The 23683-nt window shown below is 36.1% G+C and overlaps 4 protein-coding genes across 13 annotated transcripts in view; 1 reads left to right on the plus strand and 3 right to left on the minus strand.

Moving 5' to 3' along the window:
* Nucleotides 1-3231, minus strand: part of LOC110830547 (spermine oxidase) — a 241955-nt gene extending 238724 nt beyond the window's left edge. For both annotated transcript variants that reach the window (XM_087344969.1, XM_087344965.1), the window contains exon 1: nucleotides 2166-3231. The gene's annotated coding sequence lies outside the window, so the exon portion shown is untranslated. The remainder of the gene's footprint in view (nucleotides 1-2165) is intronic.
* A 492-nt stretch (nucleotides 3232-3723) lies between these two features.
* LOC110830546 (protein TAPT1 homolog) lies at nucleotides 3724-16438 on the minus strand. 5 transcript variants are annotated; one of them, XR_002543271.2, is made up of 10 exons: nucleotides 12233-12588; nucleotides 11801-11982; nucleotides 11591-11688; nucleotides 11325-11502; nucleotides 10462-10597; nucleotides 9363-9460; nucleotides 8825-8975; nucleotides 8361-8530; nucleotides 7285-8101; nucleotides 3724-4435 (listed from the first exon to the last, which is right to left on the minus strand). XR_002543271.2 is itself a non-coding variant. In XM_087344948.1 (9 exons), exons 1-9 carry the CDS (start codon nucleotides 16384-16386, stop codon nucleotides 7340-7342), a joined length of 1815 nt encoding a protein of 604 aa, XP_087201074.1. In that variant the 5' UTR covers nucleotides 16387-16438; the 3' UTR covers nucleotides 5020-7339. The 5 variants fall into 5 exon arrangements, 4 of the variants coding, with proteins under 4 accessions (XP_087201074.1, XP_087201075.1, XP_021921298.1 ...); XM_087344948.1 differs by lacking the exons at nucleotides 3724-4435; nucleotides 12233-12588 and adding an exon at nucleotides 16347-16438 and having other exon boundaries at nucleotides 5020-8101; XM_087344949.1 differs by lacking the exons at nucleotides 3724-4435; nucleotides 12233-12588 and adding an exon at nucleotides 12621-12701 and having other exon boundaries at nucleotides 5020-8101.
* LOC110830552 (uncharacterized) lies at nucleotides 12701-15368 on the plus strand. Of its 2 annotated transcripts, none has more exons than XM_022065615.2 (4): nucleotides 12701-12813; nucleotides 13240-13424; nucleotides 13854-13982; nucleotides 14387-15368. In XM_022065615.2, exons 1-4 carry the CDS (start codon nucleotides 12781-12783, stop codon nucleotides 14973-14975), a joined length of 936 nt encoding a protein of 311 aa, XP_021921307.2. In that variant the 5' UTR covers nucleotides 12701-12780; the 3' UTR covers nucleotides 14976-15368. The 2 variants fall into 2 exon arrangements, with proteins under 2 accessions (XP_021921307.2, XP_021921308.2); XM_022065616.2 differs by having other exon boundaries at nucleotides 12766-12813; nucleotides 13315-13424.
* Nucleotides 16439-17001: 563 nt separating the features above from the next.
* Nucleotides 17002-23411, minus strand: LOC110830553 (transmembrane protein 127). Of its 4 annotated transcripts, XR_015534129.1 has the most exons (6): nucleotides 23096-23411; nucleotides 22632-22936; nucleotides 21905-22072; nucleotides 21421-21531; nucleotides 20370-20629; nucleotides 17002-19534 (listed from the first exon to the last, which is right to left on the minus strand). XR_015534129.1 is itself a non-coding variant. In XM_022065618.2 (5 exons), exons 2-5 carry the CDS (start codon nucleotides 22924-22926, stop codon nucleotides 20442-20444), a joined length of 762 nt encoding a protein of 253 aa, XP_021921310.1. In that variant the 5' UTR covers nucleotides 22927-22936; nucleotides 23132-23411; the 3' UTR covers nucleotides 17002-20441. The 4 variants fall into 4 exon arrangements, 3 of the variants coding, with proteins under 3 accessions (XP_021921310.1, XP_021921312.1, XP_021921309.1); XM_022065618.2 differs by having other exon boundaries at nucleotides 17002-20629; nucleotides 23132-23411; XM_022065620.2 differs by having other exon boundaries at nucleotides 17002-20629; nucleotides 23257-23410.
* Between the last annotated feature and the right edge of the window lie 272 nt (nucleotides 23412-23683).

A 23683-nucleotide genomic window follows, 5' to 3' on the forward strand; every position in this document is an offset into this window, starting at 1 on the left:
CGACACGCATCGCTAAATATACGAAAATTTATTATTCCTAAATCCCAAAACATCCATCTTTGCAGTAACATTTATAACAATTAGTTTCAGATATATTCGTGAGAATTTTTATCGTATAACCACACAAAAGTCTTATAGCGTCGCAAGGCCAGTCTTCGCGACGCCTGTCGTCACGATACTCGGCGTCAGATTTCCAGGGTTCTGTTGTTAACAACCAGAAGACGAAATATTTCGGAAACGTTCACATATTTAAAATTAAAATAAATATTCTACAATCGTTGAATAACAAAACAGCTATTTCGGAAATATCGAAAGAGATGAAACAGGAAGAATTTTTAAAAAGTCAAGATCAACGTCATTACATCGGCCTATTTCACTCCATGAGTGTTTTTTTTTCAGTTTTATTCAATTTCCACGGATGACGGAGAGGAACATCCTTCATTTTTGGATTTTCCAATCATAATGAAGTGTGATGTTTTTATAACAGTTAATGATATCATGGTCAAAGTCATGAATGAAACCGCTCCAGAGCTACGTCAATAGTTCCCGTAGTATCCGCGGTCAGCACTGCAAGCAGACACGCTAGCAGGTTAGAAAGTCCGCGAAGATCCAACAGATGTCAGAAGTGTCTAGCGAAACACACCCCAAAAATCGATGCTATGACCCAGCCGAAACCAATACAGCGTTTTTTAAACATTGATTAGAACGTTCACAAATATAAAACAGACGACAGTTGAACACATATCCAAGGCAAAATTCGCTAACTTTCTGATTAACGAACTGCCTCCTTTGAAACGCACATCAATGACAACAATCTTAGCCCCAGGAGATTTCCCTATCCGTTATTCAGAACAGATTGGGAAACGTCTGCAACATGCAGCGAATTAGCTCATTGCCGTAATCACACGAGCCCACCACTGATCCGTATCCTGGGCCGGACGAATCCAGTCCATACCACCCATAATATTTCTCTAAGATCCATTTTAATATTATCCTCCCACCTACGTCTAGGTATTCCAGTGGTCTCTTTCCTTCTGGCTTGCCCACCAAAATCCTGTATGCATTCCTCTTCTCTCTCATGTGAGCTACATGCCCTGCTCATCCCATCCTCGACTTAATTAGTCTGATTGCACTTGCAACTTTATTCAGCCTCCTAATAATTCATCCCTCTGAGGCACAAATATTCTCCTCAAACACCCTCAGTCTAATTTCCTCCCTTAGTGTCACGCCCATTTAGACTACAGGTAAAAATTTCGATCTTTGCGTGTTTAGACAGCAGGCGAAAATACAAAAGGTCCTGAACTAAATGGTAGCAAATACCCGAATTGAATCTGCTCTTAATTTCCTCATGAATCAATATTTTGATATGTTACTGTAGTTCCCAAATATCTTAACTTTGCCACATTTTAAGATTTTTCCAGATCAGCCTCTTCACTAGCATCAATTAGAGCTTCAGTGTTCTTCTTTGTGGTATTTATGTTATCCCCCAATAGATTTGCACCATCAGCACAGCCCAGAAGCTGTTGTGTGCAATTTAATTTCAGTCCCACTTAGACCTTCCTACGGGCTCATTCTAATCCGATGACATTACAGAGCCACAACATCATCAGATCCCATCGGCATACGCGAATGTCTCACATCCGTTAAATCAGGCCTGTTCCACTGGGTTAATGTGGTCTTGCATCACGAAGTAAATTAAACACTTCACGAAAGGTTTTGAATTTTTGTTATGTTTATTTAAACATTAAGTATTTCTTTTTTGTTTACCGCATAAATCAATTTTTTTATGACACTTTTTGTAAATAATGCAAATACAAATAACCCTTGGGGAAAGGGGATCCTGTAAGGTAATTGACAAACAGACACCTTTTACTATTAATTCAGAACTTATTCTAGCCTTCCTTTAGAGACGTAAACAGTTTCCATACTCTATACACTGCAAGACAAGTTCCAATAACCTAACTTACACACAAAACGTTTGACACCTGTTGGATTAAATGCAAATTGACAATGCAGTAGATTCGGTACCCACGCAGGCCAATATAAAAACATCTTGACATCATCAGTTCATAGGACAGTTTAAATTAAACACACAATTAAAATCATAATTCTATGCAGTAACTGTTTACACTATCAAGCATTATTCAGGAATGGCAATTACTCACCAAGACTTCTGCATCGGAATCCGGCTCGGGGAAATAAACCATGGTTTGGCTTTCCCTTTCTTACACACTTCTTACGGTCTTGTCAAAAGTATTTTATAATTCACAACCAATCCTGCTTCACTTAACACCGTACAATTGCTGTCAGTGTATGAGTTCAAGAATGCAAAAGTTCACTTGCCTCGTTAGGCTGCTAGTTATCATGCTTTCCATAATTCTAATGTACACGTGCCGTTTCATGGCGAATTCTATATGTTTAACGCAACCAACTGAACACGAAAATTAAACTGTCTTTTACCACACTTCATACATCTTCCCGTCAAACTTGGTTCTTATTTTAAAATTACTTTAAACATCAAATCACGACAAATTAAGACATCCACAACTTAACTGCATGGCTTTCCATACACCCACTTCCATGAAACTCGCTATTATGACGTCAGACTATGACGGACGCGGGCATGGTGACACACGAGGTAAAGAGCAATCACGGATAAAACTTGGCAGACACAAGCCACCTCATGTTAAAATCTTTGCTTAAAATGGCGTAAGATTACCTACAACAAATTCCTACCGCTTCAGCCATTCCACAAAGAGTCAATCTCACAATCCGCACTAAAACATGGACTTGTTTTACCAAATCGTCGACAGACCCACTCAAAAATTAGTGCCTTGTTCATTACTGCGTCTCCAAATGCTATTTGCATCAGACGATAAGTTTCGATCGATTTCTGACAAAACTGAATGCACTCACGTTGTTCGATAAATCATGTGACAAAATCACTGACTTCGGACTGACTAAAATAATGGAATGCGTCACCACTCACTGCAATGTACAAGACCTCAGACAAGTGTCGATACTTTTCGATCAGGCCTCGTAAATACAAATCGAAAATTACATATAGATTTACAATATAGTGCTTATTTAGTTTGTTAATCTGAGGGGTGTCTTATGCATGGGTCATAGTTGCTTGAATACTGGGATCATGGATTCGACTCGCACTCATGCATTTCCTGTGTTTACCAGTTTTAGTATAGGCCTTACGTTATGCTGATCCTCCTAATCAAACCCCCCCCCCCCACCCAACAGGCCTACCAAATGTTGGAAAAATGTTTCAAAAGTATCTGAAAAAGTATGAGGCAAACGGAACTGTTTTAATTCTGCTTTAAGCTGATTTCTATTCATGGACAGGTATTTAATTTTGTGGGGGACCTTACCACCATTTTAATTTAATCTCATCATTATACCATGAACAAAAAACAAACCACCAGAATATAGTGTTCATCACCAGTAAAACTTATAAATGGATTAAGAGGTTAAAAATGTTTTGCATTCCTAAATAGCAAATGACAAAATGCTTGTACTACTTTAAACTGTACATAATTTATACGAGTATTTCACAATTTAAGACGGTAGTGAAATATGAAGTTACCGCCTCTGCATACTTGTATTCTAGATACTGATTATACATCGGTTTCTATTTTCCATATTCTAAGATCAAATTAAGTTAAAAAGATTACAATTTTATGAAACATCTGTTGGTAACCATATATCCCCATCTGAAAATAACATACACTGAACAGCACTTTTATTTACTATTTTTTGTTTTTGTACAAATAAAAAGGTACACTTTAAAACACTTTCAATGTCTCCAAGTAAGAAAAATACTCAAAATTTCTAAGGTACAAGAAAATTTCATAATTACTGGTACACGTAAATGAAGCTAAAGCTGTAGACAAGAAGGCAAACACAGACACAGTGTCAAACCTTAATAAAGTTACGCAGTTAACCTGTCACAGCACATTTCTCAGTGTAATGGGTTTATGAAGATTAAAAGCTATATAGGAAAATGTAAGGGAGCCAATTTTTCCATAATTACAAGTTAAAAGTACATGTAATAAAACATACAGTGCAATTTTTCTTTCCTATTTTGTATACTTCGCAAATTCGATACATTTCAGAGGCATTAAAAAAAATTAAATTTGTGGCGTAACAGCTCCAGAGAGCCAATCCACATGTATTTCAAGGGTCACATTTACTTCTTGGTATTTCACTCACATATCTCCTTGCACCATTAATTATTTCAAATACTGTAACTCCTTTTGTACATGAATTGTGTGAAAAATGTACCTGCATTATTTGTCAGCCAGAAGATGAATCCCGCGCAGTAGCACCGTGCTGAAAGAACTGACTTTACATGAAGTCCATCTCTATGAGGACAGTAGGCAAGAAAGAATAAAGTTCCACTTCATGTTGAGTGTAAGCCATCATCCTTAAGGATGACAAGAAATGACATAGAATACACACAGGATTATCAAATGACCTAATTAACAAATTCAGCTTATTATATGTAAAATTAATTTGTGCTCACGACATTTCAACACAGTACACGGACGTTCCAAGGAAATTACCTTACAAATACCTTGGACAAAGTTCTCTTTTTAAAATAATTTGTTCACCTAAATCAATTACACTCTATAAATGAATAAAAGTTGTAACAGAAATAAATTCAGGAAGAAAATACCCATGACACTTATGCGCTCAAGATACTATGAAAATAGCACCAGATACAAAATGAGGAAATGACAGCCCAAAGTAAACATGTGGACCTCAAGATGTGAAGGAATTTTATGTATAAAGAGTTCTTATAAAGAGAAACAAAGTATCTGTTTCCTCCGGACTGGTAACATTCACCCGCTTCCACATGAGAACCATATTTAAAGTTTAAAATTCAAACTGGTTATACTACTGAATTATGTTCTCTGGTCACCTTTACAGACTGCTCACTGACGGGAATTTTCTTAGACTACCAAAGTTGCTTAAAAATGATAAGAAAATAACACATTAACATAAACATTCTAGAGCCAACTCAGTTCTCTTTATTAAAGATGAAGCTCTTAATCATTATATAAATATGCACGATATTTCACAATGCAGAGAGCTCCATAATCCTGCTACACTTTACCCTGTTCCTTCTCCGATCCAAAACAAATATATAACAACATTCACTTCATCATAAATGGGCTAAACAAAAATAAAACAAAACGATCCACAAGGATCCAATAAAAAGGCTTGCTTCCTAAACATTTTATGGTATGAAGATATCCGTTTTCTGGGTTATTGCGCTGTGTAGTCTGGTCGATGTTAACCAACGTTTCAGAGGTCATACTGCCTCCGTCATCAGGGCGATGAAACGTTGGTTAACATCGACCAGACTACACAGCGCAATAACCCAGAAGAAGGATATCTTCATACTCACCGCTGTGAGAACCTCAAGTCTTACATTTTATGGTATCTTCACTCGTTCTCCATGTTTTATTGTAAAAAGCATATTATATACACAAGAAGTCACCAAGTTACAAATACAAATTTAACCCATAATTAAATTAAATTACATTTAATACAGTTAATTTAAAATTAATAATAGCAGAAAGTAATACTGTCCTAATAACAGTAACAAAACAATATAACAATTTTCTATGGTTTATTTGAATGCTATCAGTCCCATCTTTTATTGAAAGTGATCTTTCTTCAGCAAAAAGTTTTATTCGGGGAAATGTGAAGAGGCAGAACACTACTTTCTGGACCACTACACACAGAACATACCAGTAGAGAGCAGAAACTATACTCCGCTGTTGCAAGAAGTTGCCGATTGTGATAAGTGGTCTGAATGTATGAATTGGTCTTCACATAACCAAATTATTTAAATATTAAGGTATTCAGTGGCTTCATTCTTATGTACAGATATCAGTTACTCGTCTGTTCATAACTGGGGGACTTCCTGTATGATACATATCTGACCCATTTTACTGAGGAATGCTATCAGTTGAATTCTTTTTAAACAAGTATGCCAGCTTATTAATGCTGACAGCTCATTCAGTTCTGAATGTTATATGACAAAGTTATAAAAATAAGATATATTTTCATACCAAATGTTTCCTCTTCAAAAGAATTATAAGCACAAAAATCTAGTATCACTTACGCAAAAATTAATTCCTTTGAAGATTAGAATCAACATAACTTGGCTATGGCTCACTGTATGTATTAATTTGGACTAACGATCCAAAAGAGGCTCAATACAAACCAACAGGGAGAAGAGACTGTAGTAGAACATGAAAACGATGGGAATTCTGAACCTGGAAAAGGTCATTGGCATAATCCATTAGGTAATGAGAAAAATTATTTTGACTAACGAACTGGGAACTGATGAATAATGGTTGTCTAGATATAAGAAACAAGCCTGAAGATTACCAGCATACTCAACATGCTGTAGTAATTAATACAAAAAAAGAACACAATACATATTTACACAACGTACAACTAAAAGTTAACACGGCATGATGCACAACCCAACCAATTATATATACGAATCCACAACCTAATCCTGACTTTGCAAAATCTTTTATTAAGAGAATCACAGAATGCAGCTGCTCCTTCAATACTGGTGGAAGTACTCCACCACTCTATTGAGTTCTGAAGTCGATTACAAAATTCAATATACAGAGGCTTGATTACAAAATGTTTAATTATAAAGTCAAATTTAATTAGAATGTTGGGTGGCTATTAAAAGATGACACTACACTCACATGAGATAAAAGTAAGAGAACCAATATTTTTCTAAACCTTTTAAAATAACTCTAGCATGTGAGCTGAGATAACAGCTGGACTTAAATGAATGGAAGAAAGGCAGACAGTGAACCGACATATGCATATAATATTACAATATTAAAATGGACATTAGAGAAACAGGGTGGAAAGTTGTGGATCAGAATCGTCTGGCTCAGGATATGGACTGGTATTGTTAATGAAACTTCAGGGAATTTTTTGACTAGCTGAGCAAAGTATCAGCTGCTGAAGGAGACCTCTGCATCATGCAGTTTATTTTTAGTTAGTTAGCTGGAACACAGTTATCAAGAAAATGTGGAGGCAAATGGTTGATCACCCCCATTTAAGAAAATTACAAAACCAAGTAATCTTAAAACAACCGTAATAAAGCCTCTTCATTTCAGAAAAAAAAGTCAGACACTAAACAAAGTACGTAATGTCATCAGACATCATTAGCAGAACCAATTACTTTGGTTACTTTGGAAGAACAGGCCTCATTTGTGATCTGACACTTACCTTCGCACAGCACGACGCAGAGCACAATAACAGTTAAAAAGGCACGGATTCACTGTCAAGGAGGTGATGGGCCAGTCCGTTCTGATTTGACTAGATGTGGGATTGACGGCTCAGATTCAGCCCTCTTCTTTCCAAAGTCTTCATTTGCAAATGAAGAAGAGATCTCCTGCGTAAAAGTTTCTTTGGTTTCACTGTCAACGTTGGCATGAATGTTGGGCACACTTCTTGTCATACACTCATTGACGTCAGACACTTCCTTCTCCTCTTCAGTCTCTTCCTCTGCTTTTAAAAGCTCTTCATTGAGACATACATTGTTGATACTCACTGCACTGTTGGAGAAGATGGCAGCAGGACCAAGGGCACAGTCCGGAGGTTTTTCATTCTCATCGGACAAAGGCACCAGATCGACTGTGACGGAGCGCTGCAAGGGAGACCCAAACTTGGATGAACCAAATACGCGCGTCGGGCTCGTGGTCTGGTCCCGCATATCCTTGCTCGGGTCACGAACAACGCAGGATGCAGGATGGTGCGGTCGGCCATTGATGGGGCTTGTAGCTCGGCTCCAAGCCGGACTTACTGCAGCTGCTGCCTTCTCTTGCTGATGCTGAGATATGAGGTTGCATGCTATGCCAAGTATCACCACACTGTTGAGGACACGGAATGAAGCAAGGCACAGGTACAACATAATGAGCAGAACTACAGCTGCTGGTCCATCCAAATGCAGAGCATGACATAATACACGTACCATCACTACACCCAAAGGAAGTGGTATGAATCCCATGCGACGTGCTACCAGATCAGAGTGATCTGAGAATGCCTGAAACAAGATTTAAAGTGCTCATTCAATCCATACTAAAAGAACGTAGAAGAAACTAGATACAACAAGGGATCGTTCAACTGCCACACTTTGTAATTTCCTCCAATTCAACATTACATTTAATAAAATAAACTAAGATTAAACAGGACTTTCCAGTAAGAGGTTTCCACCAGTCAAAGAATCAAATTCCTGCGGATTTCAGTGGCAACGTTACTGAGAGAGAAACAGACAGACAACCAACGAAGAACAAGATACTCACATGTTTCTGTCGTGTCTGAGCCATGTCATACGCCAGACTGATGGTATAATCCCGATACACATCCACTGGTAACTCATTAAAGCGTGTAATAAAGGCATGCTTGATCCAATCCACTAGCACCTCAGCAAACAGTACCATTAAGCAATCTGGCATCAGAATCCAGAACCTCTCTACAACAAACACATAATGATAAACAAATCACATGAACACATACAAATATACTATATATCACCTAATGTATCTACTTTTAACACAGACCAGTCTCAGATGGCCATCATCATAACAAAAAAATTTAAGGAAGAATAATTTTATTACAAACTCTATGGAGCAGAGACCTTGAAAAGTTTGGGTTTGACCCTTCTTAATTTAGTGCACGTAATACCACACGCAACTAAACTGCAAAGGGTAGAATTGAATATGAACAAATAAATTTCCCATTCTCACAGTTTCAAACATATGCCCACCTTCCTTCCACGAGTACTCCTTCATAGTCTGCAACACCACAACGAACAGCAACACAAATAGGTGGAAACGTTCCCGCACATCACTGCATGACACTTGGAACAAGTTGTTCTTGTCAAACTTCTTAAAAACACTTCCCTTCAGCTCCACAAACTGGAACAGTTTGCTATATTGTAATTATGCACCCTGTTATGCTCTGTACATAACCTTAGTTATGTTATACACAACATAATTTTTAGCACTAACTTATGTATAAAAATATGTTTCAAGCATTCAGTTTAAAGCAATGCATGGGTCAATTTTTGTGCTCTCAGGAAACTATGAGAGATTTGATATTCTCATGACACAAATGTCACTGTTAGTCATCTGGGTTACAACACCGTGTGGACTTCTCCATTTTCAAGGTCATAATGGAGACAATATGTTTCTGCAATACATTGGTACTACCTACAAGTCCACGTATCATTATAACTCAGAATACCAACATCTCAGGGAACTAATACGTACTACAGACCACAGATCAGTTATCTCTGAACTCACATTGTTGGACATCATGATAGTCAACAGTGCCTTATTATTTGAATTGATGGCAACATTCAGAGTCGTTGCTTGGAACAGTACCAATACACTATGCAAAACTGAAGTCAATGTTAAGGCTCAATATTCCATTATATAGCAAATATAAAACTACATATTTGTTATACAACATTCTTAAATCCATAAAAGTAGAATCATTATTAACTTTAAATATCATAAGCAGATACCAACTTACTAATTTTCATGAATGCATCTTTCATTACATATATCAGTTATTAATCAACTGTAAAGCACTTGTAATATGAAATATTGGTACTTGTGGGTTATCGGGACACATCGCTTTAAAAAATAGGTTAGGTTAGGTTAGCTTAGGTTAATGTGTGTGGATAAATGACATAAGTTACAGTTGTGAACAAACGGTCAGGTACTTCAACAATGAAACATTCGTTTGTCTCCGCCCATTTTGTGCAATATACAGCCACTTTCATCTTGCATGTTCTTTTTGAGAAGGTAACAGTCAATGTAGTGTTCAAAAGTGGCTGTTAATGAACAGTAATATATCAATAAGACACAGTAATTGTAGAACATGATCTACGTGCTCACGAAAAATGTAAATCTGCCTTGCCATTGAATCTTGTACATGACCTAAACTTCTGTGCCCAACTATCCTCTACATTTCATCCATCTTCAAAATTCACCCTCACCCATATTTTAAACACAAATTTCAAACCCTTGTGATGTTATGTACAAAATATGCAGTTACTGCAATGTATTTACAAAGCTATAAATGTACGTTTCCAAGTATTCTGAATACATTTAATGATATTAAAGTGAACAGAATTACTAACACTTTGGTGAAGAACCATCGAGGAACATTTTCAAATACTTGAATGATATGGGAAGACTCTATATCAAACTCCAGACAAGATTACTAATCTCTGAACTCAATTCGAAGGTCACCAAAATATAACTCAATTGCAACATGTTACATCGGTGAGCAACTATTCTGATCTAAAATGTAACAGCCTCACAAGCCACTTATCAAATAATCAGTTTGCATATAGATAGCAATGTGTTTCACTCTTCAAATGTGAAAGGATACAGACATATGCCACAGCAAAGAACAGATGTGGTATTACTCCAAGATGTTGTCTCCTGCGATCTCGTGGTTCTGTAGCAGTCCAAAATAAAGCATCTATAGTGTCCTGTCCAAATGCAGAGAACAATCGATCACCAACCTAGAATAGGAAACATTAACACAAACTTCAAAACCATGAATAACAAAAATTAGTAGTCTGAATATGAACTGTAATATTTATGGGTAGTTTATTTGTTGTAGATCATTCTCTTCATTACTCCTACTGTCACATTTTTATTCATTATGACACTGTAGTATTAGACTTGTTATATACTGTAGCTGTTCCTAACACACACTTTAACCTTCCACATGATTACTAAAATAAATTTGCACTACCTAGTCAGAAATTATTCTTTTTATTTCATTATTATTAGCCAAAAGAAAAAATGTTTATAATAACATTTGTAGGTTATGAGATCTATATTTTATGTTACATAGGAAGTTTCTGTGAAAATTTATAATGTATGATTTCAGCTTCATGCAAATCAGTGTATTTATTAGATCAATAAAAACAAATTTGAATTCACATTTTAGGTTTTCACAGAGATTAAAATTTTGGATAAAGTTTTATGGCTTAAGGAGTAGTGTAGTCCTGTAGATGAAACAAAACTGCATGGCATTATAGCCCAGAACACAGTCCAAATCAAAAATAAAATTCATCAGATATTTTTAGCATAGATCCCAAATACCAGAATGTCATTGAAAAAGGAACACTTGCTTATTAGGCCTATAGATGATAAGGGAATGAACAAAACTACAAAATTATTTAGGCATGGGTGTAACCAGAAGACATCCAACTAGGAAATTCATTATGAATACATCCTAACCTCAAGCATGTTATAAAAGATGTAGAGCTTAATAACAGACTGGCTCTTGATCAAGTGGTACATCATTGATGTATCAATGTAAGACATTATCATGCTGCACGCAATCAGGATGCAAGCCTTCAACAAGTCACAGATCTCTGCTGGTTTCAAGACACTCTTTGATTTAGATTTCTGCATCCTATAAAAGAAATATTCAATAAACATATACAATTTTGCAAGTAATATTCAGTTGTTAACTATTCACAAACAACTAACCACTATCTTACCCAAAACATTCTCGAATGGGTCGACTAACCACTGCCCAAAGTGCCAAAACAAATCTCATTGGTAGGAAGGTGTAAACAAACAGAAAAGAGTCTGCACACTGTAAAGGAAACATTAAAACCTGACAGATTTCTTTATTGTAAGAAACTAATTGCATATAAAAAATCATGCACTATAAAATCTACAAAACAAAAATAATTCTTTCGCCCTACCTGAAAGAACCCATATGCCATGAATTTTTCAACTTCACGAGGAATTTTCATGAAGGAATACACTTTCTCTCTTCGAGCTGAATACCTCTCTTCATCATGCTCAAGCATGTACCCACGGGTTAGTTCAACACCAAGAAATTTTAACAGTGATGGCTGCCCCACAGTATCCGAATCTTCCGCATCTTTGAATTGAAACATTTCACAAATATAAAAGAAAATGAGTACCAACACCTCCAAGTTTGCATTCGACATAAAAATTACATTCCAGAATACTGAAAACCAAACAATATATTTTGAAATTACATCCTAAATTAATTATGCATTAGGTGCTTGCAGTTCACACAACCCCAATTTCGGCGTTATTAAACTAAATAAAAGTGGACCTTAACCTCACACATTTCAATTGTATAACCCACACGCATACAAACCAACCCTTTGTCTTCAACTCTTCTGTCTCTCGTACCCCTCTGTTGACATCCAATTTACTTCTAAGATCTGTACTCCGTATATGATCTTCCACTTTGTTTTCATTACTGTAATGAATTTTTGCTGTTGATCTGAAACGTATTTTCTTTTCTGGTAATACCGCAACAAATTCTTTAGCAGACATTGCGATTGAAATAATGACATCACGCCGCAAAAAGCAGTACAAACAGTAGGTTAAATGTACAACTAGAGAGCAGCAGTATTAGTGCAAAGTATGCCATAGTGTCTTCAGTATCGACGATGATGTGACACATAAAAATAAAATAAATTTTTAACAATGTCTGGTTTGTACGAGAATAACTAGATCACTTGTTCAAGCTATACCACAGAATACCTTTAAAAATTAAACCATCCCAACTTTAAGAACACATCTGTTGACTCCCCTGCATAACTAACGAAAAGGATCCAGTAGGCATAAGGTCAATTGCGGGGTGGGAGAAAGTCATTCCCAACTCAGATCAGCTGTGCACATCCTTAAGTCGAGTTACGTCGGTATGGAGTTTATGGATAAATTTCCATTGAACGTGGTAAGTCGATAGATATTATAAACGTTTACAACATATTTCAGTATGTATGTTGTATGAGGAAGTAATTCAGAACTCGATTGAATATCGAGACAAACATACCAAATAAACGATCTAATAGTGCTCAGTGACGAATACAATTTATGGGTTTTCAATAAAATATTCTTCACAGTAGTTTAAATACACTTCTTTGACACTAAATATGCAAATAAAGTTTTCATGATGCTGTAAATAACGTGTTCATTGTTGCCCTATGTTCTGTCAACAAAATAACAAATGCAATGATGCAGCCCGTACAACGCACATTCAATCGAAAGAATACAGAGGATTACATGGCTATGTTATGAAAAACTGCCCATCCATAATACTGGAGGTTACCGTAAATCAGCTTGCACTTCCATTTGGTACTAAACAGTGTTTCACTTAAAGGCTCATCAGCTGGAGAGGCGTGCAGAAGCTCATCTGCAGCAAAAACATTTTGATGAGTCAATTCAATGTTACCAGAAAGCTGTTGAAAAGCTGAAAGAAGCTGAACACAGTTCAGATAATGGGCTGTTCCTTCAGTCTGTGAAATACCAACAAGAACGCTGTATCCAGCTGCAGAAAGTTATAAGGTAAAGGTGTTGGTTCTTAAAGAAGGAATATTCAAATTTAGTTGTTGTCTGTTAAGCATTGGATTATGTGTTGAGACGTATAGTTATGAATTAAGAATTGCAACTCTAGTCTATGCCATTTAAGGCCCAAGCATTTTATTCAGTATGTTAATTGTCCATGTTTTTCTGTTGTATAATGGAACACTTAAAACTAAGCTGATCTGTTTTTCTGTCAAGAAGATATGTCTAGTTTTGAGTCAGAATGATCTAGACTATCTTTTAAAAGACATATTCTTGTGTATCTTTAGTGTAACAGAGAATGTAAAAATGCTGTAAATTGCTATCCTTATTAAAAAATATATCAATATATTCTGCTCATACTATTCCCAGGTTCATGCATATAAATGGCATTTCACAAGGATTGGTTTGCTTGTAATTTACAATTTGCAGCATGAAGAAAGATCAGTATGTAGCAGACAAGACCAGGCAACAGAAAATGCTCCAGGTTTTGACAAAGCTGGAACAAACAAGTAGTGAGCGAAGCCAAGAAACTAATAACCTGCAGCTGAAAATATACAGGTTAGTAGTGCACACTCATGAACAGTTCAGGTTGTAAATCATTAAATTTAAGGATTCCCTTTTCAACATTGAATCACATGGTACATTTCCTTACCACCATATAATATGTAACTTCATGTTAATTTTTATTGGCATCATACTGTCGGTTCAAAGTACTGCAATGCAGTTTGATCATAATCTTTCATTCTGCATGTATATGTATTCTTTGCATATAAAATAAATGCATATTATAGACATTTACCTCTATGTTTGCTTGTTATTCATATCTGTCCAGTGTAATATTTATTTCATGAAGCTAAAATTGAACTTCATTGATTAAAAATGGTTCACAAGAAATTGGTGAGTGTAAAATGCAGATCTCACTAAGATAAGTCCTTTTCACTCGCGGAAGTTCTGTGTTACAGAACAATGGAGGAGGCAGATTCATTATTAGAGCGACTCGTATGTCGTGGAGAGAGTGATGGATATGAGCTGGAAAGTGTCAAGAGTGATAATGTTGGTGGAGCATGTGCTGAAGATACAGTAAAAGTTGACACATTTCAACCTGGCAAGTTAGATGGGAGAAAATGGCCCAAAGATGATCGCACAGTGATAGAGGAGCTGCGCACTCTGAACAACCAGCTGCGTTCACTAGTGATCCAGTTACAAACACAACTAGATGCTTCCTGTAAAGAAGTTGAAATTTTACGTGAACGTGTACGATTCTTAGAGGGAGAACGCCATATGAAATCAGATGACATTGAGGGCAGGAGTTGTATTCCAGCGGTGAGGAAGAGTAGTCTTCATGTTATTACAGATTCCACAGGTGGTTCTTCACCCTTTGTGTATTCTCCCTGTAGTGAACTTAGTCCTGATGTGCCAGTTGATATACCACATATAGTTACAAGGGAGTTACCTGTACTTTCACCGCTAGAAATGCCACACTTTGACTTTGCACAATTCAAAAGTGGAATTATGAAGAACTTTCACCCATATCCTAGCTCTGGCACATAACAAAAATATTTGGTTACACTTTGTACAGTACAGTGTGGCTGTATTTGGCTCAATGTCCCTTTCTTACCAAGGATGTGCCAATCATTGATTACTTTGGAAATTCTGAAGTGACATGGCTTCTGTTTTGCTAGACTGAAAATTCTAGTAAGAGCTTACAAGTTACAGACTTACATTTTTTTAAGCAATATTGTTTTAAATGTTTACTGCCATTTTTAAAAACTGTATAACAGCAAAAAATGTGAATTCAGAAATGTGTGTTAAACTTTTAGTCTTGGGCTCACAGCTGGTATCGTATACCATAGTCAGAGAACATTGGAATTATATTTAGGGTTACATTATTTTGATGAGTTCATGTCTGTTAATGTGTGTAAAATACAGAGATGTTCAGAATCATTGCAAGTCTTCATTCATTATAGAGGAAGGACCTTTAATGAAGTAAATTTAAAGTAATGTGCTAACAGCCAGAAAGTAAGGCAGGCATGTCTAGTAGGCTTATTTTCTAGGAGCAGAGTGCATTTATTTTTCCTCACCAAAGGTCATCCCTGTAAAGCATAAGTGTGTTCCTTGTACTTATATTTTAATCAGCCAGTTTCTTATTTACGCACAAAAGAATAACATCATCAGAATATTTTATCCTCTTTCCTGTCTTTAAGTGCTGAAATACCGACATGTGCCACACAGTTGAGAGAAATTCCTGATAATGAATCATGCACCACACTTTGGGCCAGCTGGATCATCAGTTGCTCACAATGGATACCAGTAGCATAGTCAGTTCTTTTATAATACTAGAGCAGGGCGCTCCTTTCGGAGCTCCTGGGGGGGGGGGGGGTCAAGTTTGTAAAACGCAACCAACCTTGTGTAACAAACTAAACTAACCGCCCCGAATTGAGGGTTAAAACAATTGACCAATTGGGGGGTTGGTTGCGTTTTCAAATCTTATGTAACACGCTAAACTAACTCCCCTTCGAGGGGTTAGTTTAGTCTCATTCAAGTGTTTTAACCCCTGAGTAAGAAACTAAACTAACCCCCCGAATGGGGGGGTTTAAACACTTAACCAACCCCCCTTTGGGGGGGTTGGTTGCGTTTCAAAATCTTGAGGAAGACACTAAACTAACCCCCCTTCGGAAGGGTTAGTTTAGTGTCTCATCCAAGTGTTTTAACCCTTGAGTAAGAAACTAAACAACCCCCCCCCGAATGGTGGTTAAAATACTTGACGAACCCCCCTCGGGGGGGGGGGGGGGGGGTTTGCGTTTTAAATTCTTGAGTAAGACACTAAACTAAACTAAGGGTTAATTTAGTGTCTTATTCAAGTGTTTTAACCCTTGAAGAGCAGTATGACTTGGATAAATATTATTATTAGTATCAGATTACCTTTTTGGTGTTGGTAATGTCTTCTTTCACTTTTCTTCATTTCTTAAATAGTCTAATGCCGCTGTTCGGAGACGATGTGCTGCTTGTATAGCAGTGATAATGCGACTGGCTTGGTACTAAGCGTTATTTGTTTACTCGGCATTGTTGTGTACACGGCATTGTTGTTCCACAACAATGCCGTGTATAAACAAATATAAGGTGATATTGTTGATGACGTCATTTTTTGACGACGACGACTAATCCTTTTGGAGCGCTTCCTGTAATCTGATATTTTACTTCTTTACGTCGCTGATCAGAGGCCAACAGTTCTTGGTTAGTCAACTATCTATGTCCAACCCCACCCTTGCAAGTCTTCTTTTTTCCTCCTCTGTTTTTTGTTGAATAGTTCTGATGTTTTAGTTCTTTATGTCGCTGTTCAGAGGCCAAGTGTTCTTGGTCAGTCAAATGCTTCTTCTATCACTGCATCTCTATAGTTACCTGTATTTCATTATGTTAAAATTGCATAATGAACCGCACTATATAAGAACTAAATGTATAAAAAAGAAGCTATTTCACAGTACCGACACTGTCTTTCCAAAAACCTTCCTGCATACTGAATGACAAATTAACTGTGACTCAATCTGTCTTCAAACTGTTTAAAGTAAAATTCCCTGGGTTGCTAAAACATTTTTATTTACCATTAAAATATTATACCTTATCAAGAATTATAATCGTGTGTTAACAACAATAAACATTCTATTACAAAACAAATCTGAACTGGAAAACAATACAAGATGACTGGATCAAGCAGTGCTTAGAACAAGCAAGCAGGCCTATGTAATTCTCATTGCCCCTTTATGTCCTACATTTAGACCCCATTTATGTGAAAACAACATTTAAAAAAACAAAGAACTTTTGATGGGTTGTTGGTTGACTGACCTGTAACTATTTTTACACTACACCAAAATACCAAGATCTCAACCAGTTGCTTACCAGTTATGGTTGCCAACATCTACAGTCCTGATAAGATGAAGGCTATTTAGCACCACAAATATTTGGTTTCTTCTCATTTATTATTTTGACGGCAAAGTATTCATGCTTATGTTTACAGACAGTGCAGTCAACATAATGATACAGTTCTGTATCTGAGATTTCTCTACAAAAGGAAAAGTAATATTAATTACAGACATGAAATGGATAAGTGTAACTTGTCACATAGCTTTTTGCTTTTTTTTGTGTCGACACTTATCTTGATAAAATAATTTGTATATGTAAATAAAGTACTCAGGAAAATATTTGTGCATGAAGATGAAGTTAGCAACTTTAGATATTTCATAATGAGTAACTGTCATTTATACAAGTCACTTAGCTACATGTAAATGAGGAGTTCCTGTGACAATGAACATAAGCCAAAACATTTTCTTCAGTCATTATGTTCCACCTACCAGTAAGATGGCAGTAATACTTAAAAAAATACAATACAGCAGATCTACAGAAAGAGATAGTCTCTGATTCTGGTGACACAAATGCAATTGTGTTATTCAGAATTTTCTACATAAGACAATCGGTGAGTTCTCGTGTAAAAAGGCTTAATATAATGAGTTATTTTCTTTATTCAATATATTAAAAGAAAGCAGCTCATACCATACCTTAGGCAGGATATTAAGTGAACCTGTTAATACAAGTATGTTGATGAAATTTTATGTAATAATGGAAATATGAGGATTCATCTTCCACGCACATATATCACAGCATCACCTTAACCTACAATCCAAACTATTATCCATTAAAGTTCAACTTTAAAGGAATAACAACTAATTAGTTGATAAAACACTAACATGTGAATTATTGTTAAAAGTATAGCAACACTCGACTTCACACTCCAACATCCTCAACATATTTTTAATTACTTTGCTGCAAATGTTAATACTATACAACATATAACATAACATCAAGTTCTCTTCTTGCATAAATCAGTGCAATCTGAAAGCTTATTAATACTTGATCTTCTTAACCCTTTAAAGCACACCTGCTTTAATAATCAGTGATTGTATTTTGTATTTATGGGTTTGGTATGTTTCTCAGTGTAAACAGGGATTATTCCCTTTAAGAGTATTAGCCAGTTGGTATTTGTAATGGTGTTTTCTCTGCAGTACGGACTGGATTCTTAAACAAAATTTAGATGAGCTTCAAAGGGTTGAGGATATAATACTAACCAGTTTCATCAATGTTTTTCAAACACAACATAGTACAGTGGAATAACAGATTACAGATTGCTGCAAGTTACACATTTAGTAACATCACAAACAAAGGCATCACTTCTGTGAAGTCCCATATTTTCATTCATCTCAAAAACATAATTTCTGGACTTAATAGGTCTTCCACATAAGCCCACATAGTATTTATTCTACTTAATAATCTATTTCTATACATAACTTTCACTAGTACAGACTGTTAAATTTGTCAGATATACCCAGAGCTCTGTACAATTATTATATTAGTAACTGTTTGAATGTAAGCAATATTTCATACAGAATTTGTACCTGTGTTTATAATCAATCATCTTACAAAATTCCACCTACCTAGTTCCAGTGGTTTATTGGTTAGCACCATCAAAGGAAAGATAACAGTATATTTCACATGACCACCATTTTGTTGTTTTAGAGTCTATAAAAGAAACTATCTCAACAAAAGCTGTATGACCTATTACCATACAAAATTTCAGAACCCTGCATTAAAATGTATTAGCGTCACTCCCACATCACAAGTTTAGAGGACTGACATGTTAGTAGTAATGCCAGTAAGAAATTACAAAGCCTAGTGTAATTAATTTAAAGATGATTCATGCCAAATTTCATCTACAAACTATTTCAAAAGTTATTAGGGGTGCCACACATGGATGGATGTACAAATCAAATTATACCATAAACCCATCTTTCCTTACAGAACAAGGGAGGTAGGCTGTAAATGGTCTTTTCAACATTCTACATTAGTTCTAGCACAGGCTGAATCAATTTTTAATTTAATGCTCAATACTGCCATCAGTGGCCGTGCGGTCTGAGGCGTGGGCCTTGGTCGCTGGGATCGTGGTTTTCAATCCCACTCAAGCCATGGATATTTGTCTGTGTTTTTCTGTGTTGTGCTGTCCTGTGTACAGGTAGAGGTCTTGCGATTGGCACATCCCTCGTCCAAGGAGTCCTACCGAATGTCTAGAGATCAAAGCTAATGAAAAAGTTGGGACCCGCAGTGCTCAGGCACTTGAAGAACAGGTCTTCAAAGTATCAAAGTAAAAGTAAAGTACTGCAATCAGTAGCAGACAATTTCTTAAAAGACCACGAAGAAATTCCAACACATGACAGACTCATATTTGATTATGAGTATCTATCTCAATTTTACAGAATATATGCTACAGAGTTCATGCGCAGACATTTCCAGTGAATAAGATGTTATCCCACAAACTATCGAAATGTTTAATTTTTAATCTGAAGTCAATTTTCAATACCTTACACTGTATCAAACAGTTATGAATCCTTACCAAGACTTGACAGATCATTAAGAAAAATGTTATATTTACAGTATGTTTCTCTGCAGATGTTTTTCATGTAAGTTCACTCATACTATGGAGTTAATTACAGAGTTATATTAAAATATTAAACAATGAACAGTATAATTTGAGACATTTATAACCACCTCTCGAAGTGATCTGTTTCAGATATAATGTTATATACATCAAGCATTAAACTAGTCTCTCCTCCCTGTAATATGATGTCATAATGTATAGCAAATTAAAAAAATATGGAAAGATATATTTTAAAAATATGTTTGTATAGTCTAAGATTTGTGATCAATTCTATGTGTTCTATGTTTCACTTAAAAGAATATCACTATTATACTCCACATCTGTTATTGTCATCTCTCATCTGTTGCATATTTTAAAGCACATACCCTGAATACTAAAAGTGATCAACACTTCACAAGAAACTGTGCAGTAGGCTATATAAATCAGCATTATCACTATGTCATGTTGCAACTTGCCTCTCTTACCTAAATAATGAGATTATTATCACAGGCTGGTTCCCAATCAATGGATGTCATAACATCCTCAGGATGCATGGATCAGGGGCTGTATGGTGGAGGAGGAGGAATGCTCTCAAGAGGAGTGTCCAAACTCCTCAGACTGCCTCCCATAACAGAGAATGTCTCAACACCATCCCAGTCGTCCATAAGACGGCGCCGATGTATGTCCTCAATGGGAGAATGATTTTGCAGCAGATTGCTAGCTGTTGCACAAACAGCAACTGCACCTGAACAAGAAGGAGAAACGTACATAGCTCAACTTACTTCTTTTTGCAAGTTTTATGCATACTCAGTATGTTATGGGTTTTAAAAAACAGAATCTTTCCATACTTTTGGAAGAGGTAATATACATCTCTGCCATTTACCAATCTACCATCTATATCTTCAGCGTGTACATAAGGCAGTTATTATTTATAATTATACTTAAGAAAATGGAAGAAGTTTTTTTTCAGTTTGGGATTAAATCAAGGTGAAATAAAAATATGTCAAACAAGTTATCTCCAAGATAAAAAAAAATTCTCCTACAGGTCAGTAAAGAAGTTGGCTTAGAAGTGAATAATGCAGATAAAAATAATTATATATAAATGGCATGAAATCAAAACCAGCACACAAAAAAACCCTCATAATATGTGACAGATCATTTTAAAATGATTAAGCCCAAAAAGATATCAACAAACAGAACTGACATTCAGGTAAAATTAGGTGAATAAATTAAGTTGGAAAACTCATAATGATGTCTCGTTTCCAAAACATCAGACATAAAAGAAACATGAATAAAACAATCATTTTGACAGAAGAACATGTATAACATGTTTCAAAACTGTTCAAGAAAATATTTTGATCCAACAAAGATGACAATGTGGGAACAGGATTTTATAGGACCTCTGCATATTTTAAGTTTTTCAAGGGGCATCCTCTGCACCCCCTTACCCTCAAGCTATGCTTCTATATTTTGCATGTCTTTAAAATAAGTGCCAGGATGGTGTCTTAACCCTAAAAAAATGCAAATTATTCCTACCTGCTGCAGTAATTGTGTAGCAACCATACTCATAATAAACCTTTATTCCAGACACTTCAAGAAGTCTCGTGATATCATAACAAACCCCAATGATGGCTACCACCCACAGAACTGAAAAAAAAAATTCAATCAGGAACAGCACTTTAACCCTAGGATGCTTACTCATTTTGTCAGTACCACAGTCTTAGATCGGGGATTATCAATGTGTGTGGACTGTGGCTTGCATGTGGATGTCATCTGTGTGGCCCACGTAACTTTTGAAACATCAACATTTTCACCACAAAGAGATGAGAACCTCAGATCTTAGATCTTGTAAGAAAAATAAAGATTCTTCCATTCAAAATACAATGCCTGTTCACTGCCTCCCTGTTCATATTGTGATGATGACATTTAATAAAAAAAATGTTAGGATATGAGCTACTCAAAAAAGAGATTGTTACATATATACAGGGATGGCTCCTGGTTTATTATTAGCCTAACTTACCTGTAAATATACTTGGTATTGAATTCCTCTGGATAACTTTCATGAATTTTTTTGTAGGACCAACAATATCCAAGAAAAATCCCACAAGGGAAGAAATCATTGCCATGAAGCATAATATAATTATCACATGCATCAAGTCGGCAATTTCAGGCGTGACACACCGAAGAGCTGAAAATGTAATAAAGAGTTCAGTGAACTCTGAGTAAATTAACCATATACATTCCTATTATTTTATGGTGGTCTGTAACTTGAATGAGGGAAGAACAAAGATAAAGTGAAATGGGAGACAGTGGAAGGCGGGTATCAGACAGGTAGCAACAATACATCTGGAAAATATAAACTTTTGTCATGACTTGAGACTGGCCACAATGTTAATTGTTTTCTTATTGACAGCAAAAACAACTGGTGTTTTCATGCTTGATAGTATCACAATGCAAAACTTCCCAAATTCACCAACTCTCCTTCACACGCAGCAATCAGCAAACTGAACCACTCATACAATTACAGGAAGGTTATTATATGTATGTGGACTTGACTGAGTTTTTTGTGGAACTAAAAACTCAGTGGTCTCAATAAAATAACAGGACTTTAAATTTAATAACTGTAAACTATGTAATGATGTGCTGGAGAGATAAACTGAACTGAGCATATGAAGCTGGTTTGTGGTGATTTGTTTGGTGCTGGACAAACCACTTAACCCAAGCATAATGCATATAACAAAACTTACTTCCACTCGGTGAATGGTATTGGATTGACATTGGGGATGAAACCACTTCTCTTGCACGGAACTGCAAATCTGTTTGCCTTGCTCCAGTATCAAAATATCCAAAGCTAAAGAACTGGTAGACAGCCAGATGTGTTGTACACTGACCACCTTTCAAATGGAACCACCCCAGCTGAGCCAAGGATGTACATGTCAATGCTATTGTTGCCATGTGAAAAAATGCAGCTACAAAGTTACGTTCTTGCTCCTTGGGGACATGCCAACGTTGACGAGGGTAATAAGTAGGGTTATACATCATCTGTAATTTTCTGAAACATAACCGATATACGAATCGGTGTGTTGTACTATCTCAATGAGACAACCTCACAACACCAGACACATACCACAGTACAGTATTCGATTGTGTAGTTAATAGAGCACTTCAACAATAATGTTACCGACACATAAACAAATGAAGAGTTAATCACCTGAATAACAACACATATGAAGATACTGAAACACACCTATTATTATAACATTTATTTTCCTTGGTAAAGTATGTCAATTCATAGGAAATGAAATGATCGGTTCATTCATGATTAACAGCGTTTAAGTAAGCATTATGAAGATTCAGTATTGTTAAGAGTACCTTAATAAAGCTCATTCGAAGTATCAACACAAATTCCACTCAACACAAATTAACAAAATTCCAATTCAGACCTCCCTAGCTAACCATATTCACAGTCAATAATGCCAACCACGTAATCAGAAAATCAGCTAATGTCTGGCGATGGCGGACTTAAACCCCAATACATCGTCTTTGACATCACTGTGAGACTCTCAAAACTCAGATAAATGACTGCAAATCGGGAGACTTATGTACTATAAGATTCTTACACAAAATATTTATAACCCTTTTAACATATTTAATGATGTAATGATGGTAATGTCTATCTATCTATCGCATCTTTAAATAGAAGAATCCATCTAGCCTCGGTGGCCTTGCAAAGTCTGCTAAAAGGCACTATTATCCAGAGGACAGCCGTCTTCTAATTACATACTGTTTCGATCATGTA

The sequence above is a fragment of the Zootermopsis nevadensis genome, unplaced genomic scaffold (assembly GCF_977971745.1).
Source record: "Zootermopsis nevadensis isolate Lab colony 2312 unplaced genomic scaffold, Znev_1.0 Znev_ptg000001l, whole genome shotgun sequence".
Taxonomy (NCBI): domain Eukaryota; kingdom Metazoa; phylum Arthropoda; class Insecta; order Blattodea; family Termopsidae; genus Zootermopsis; species Zootermopsis nevadensis.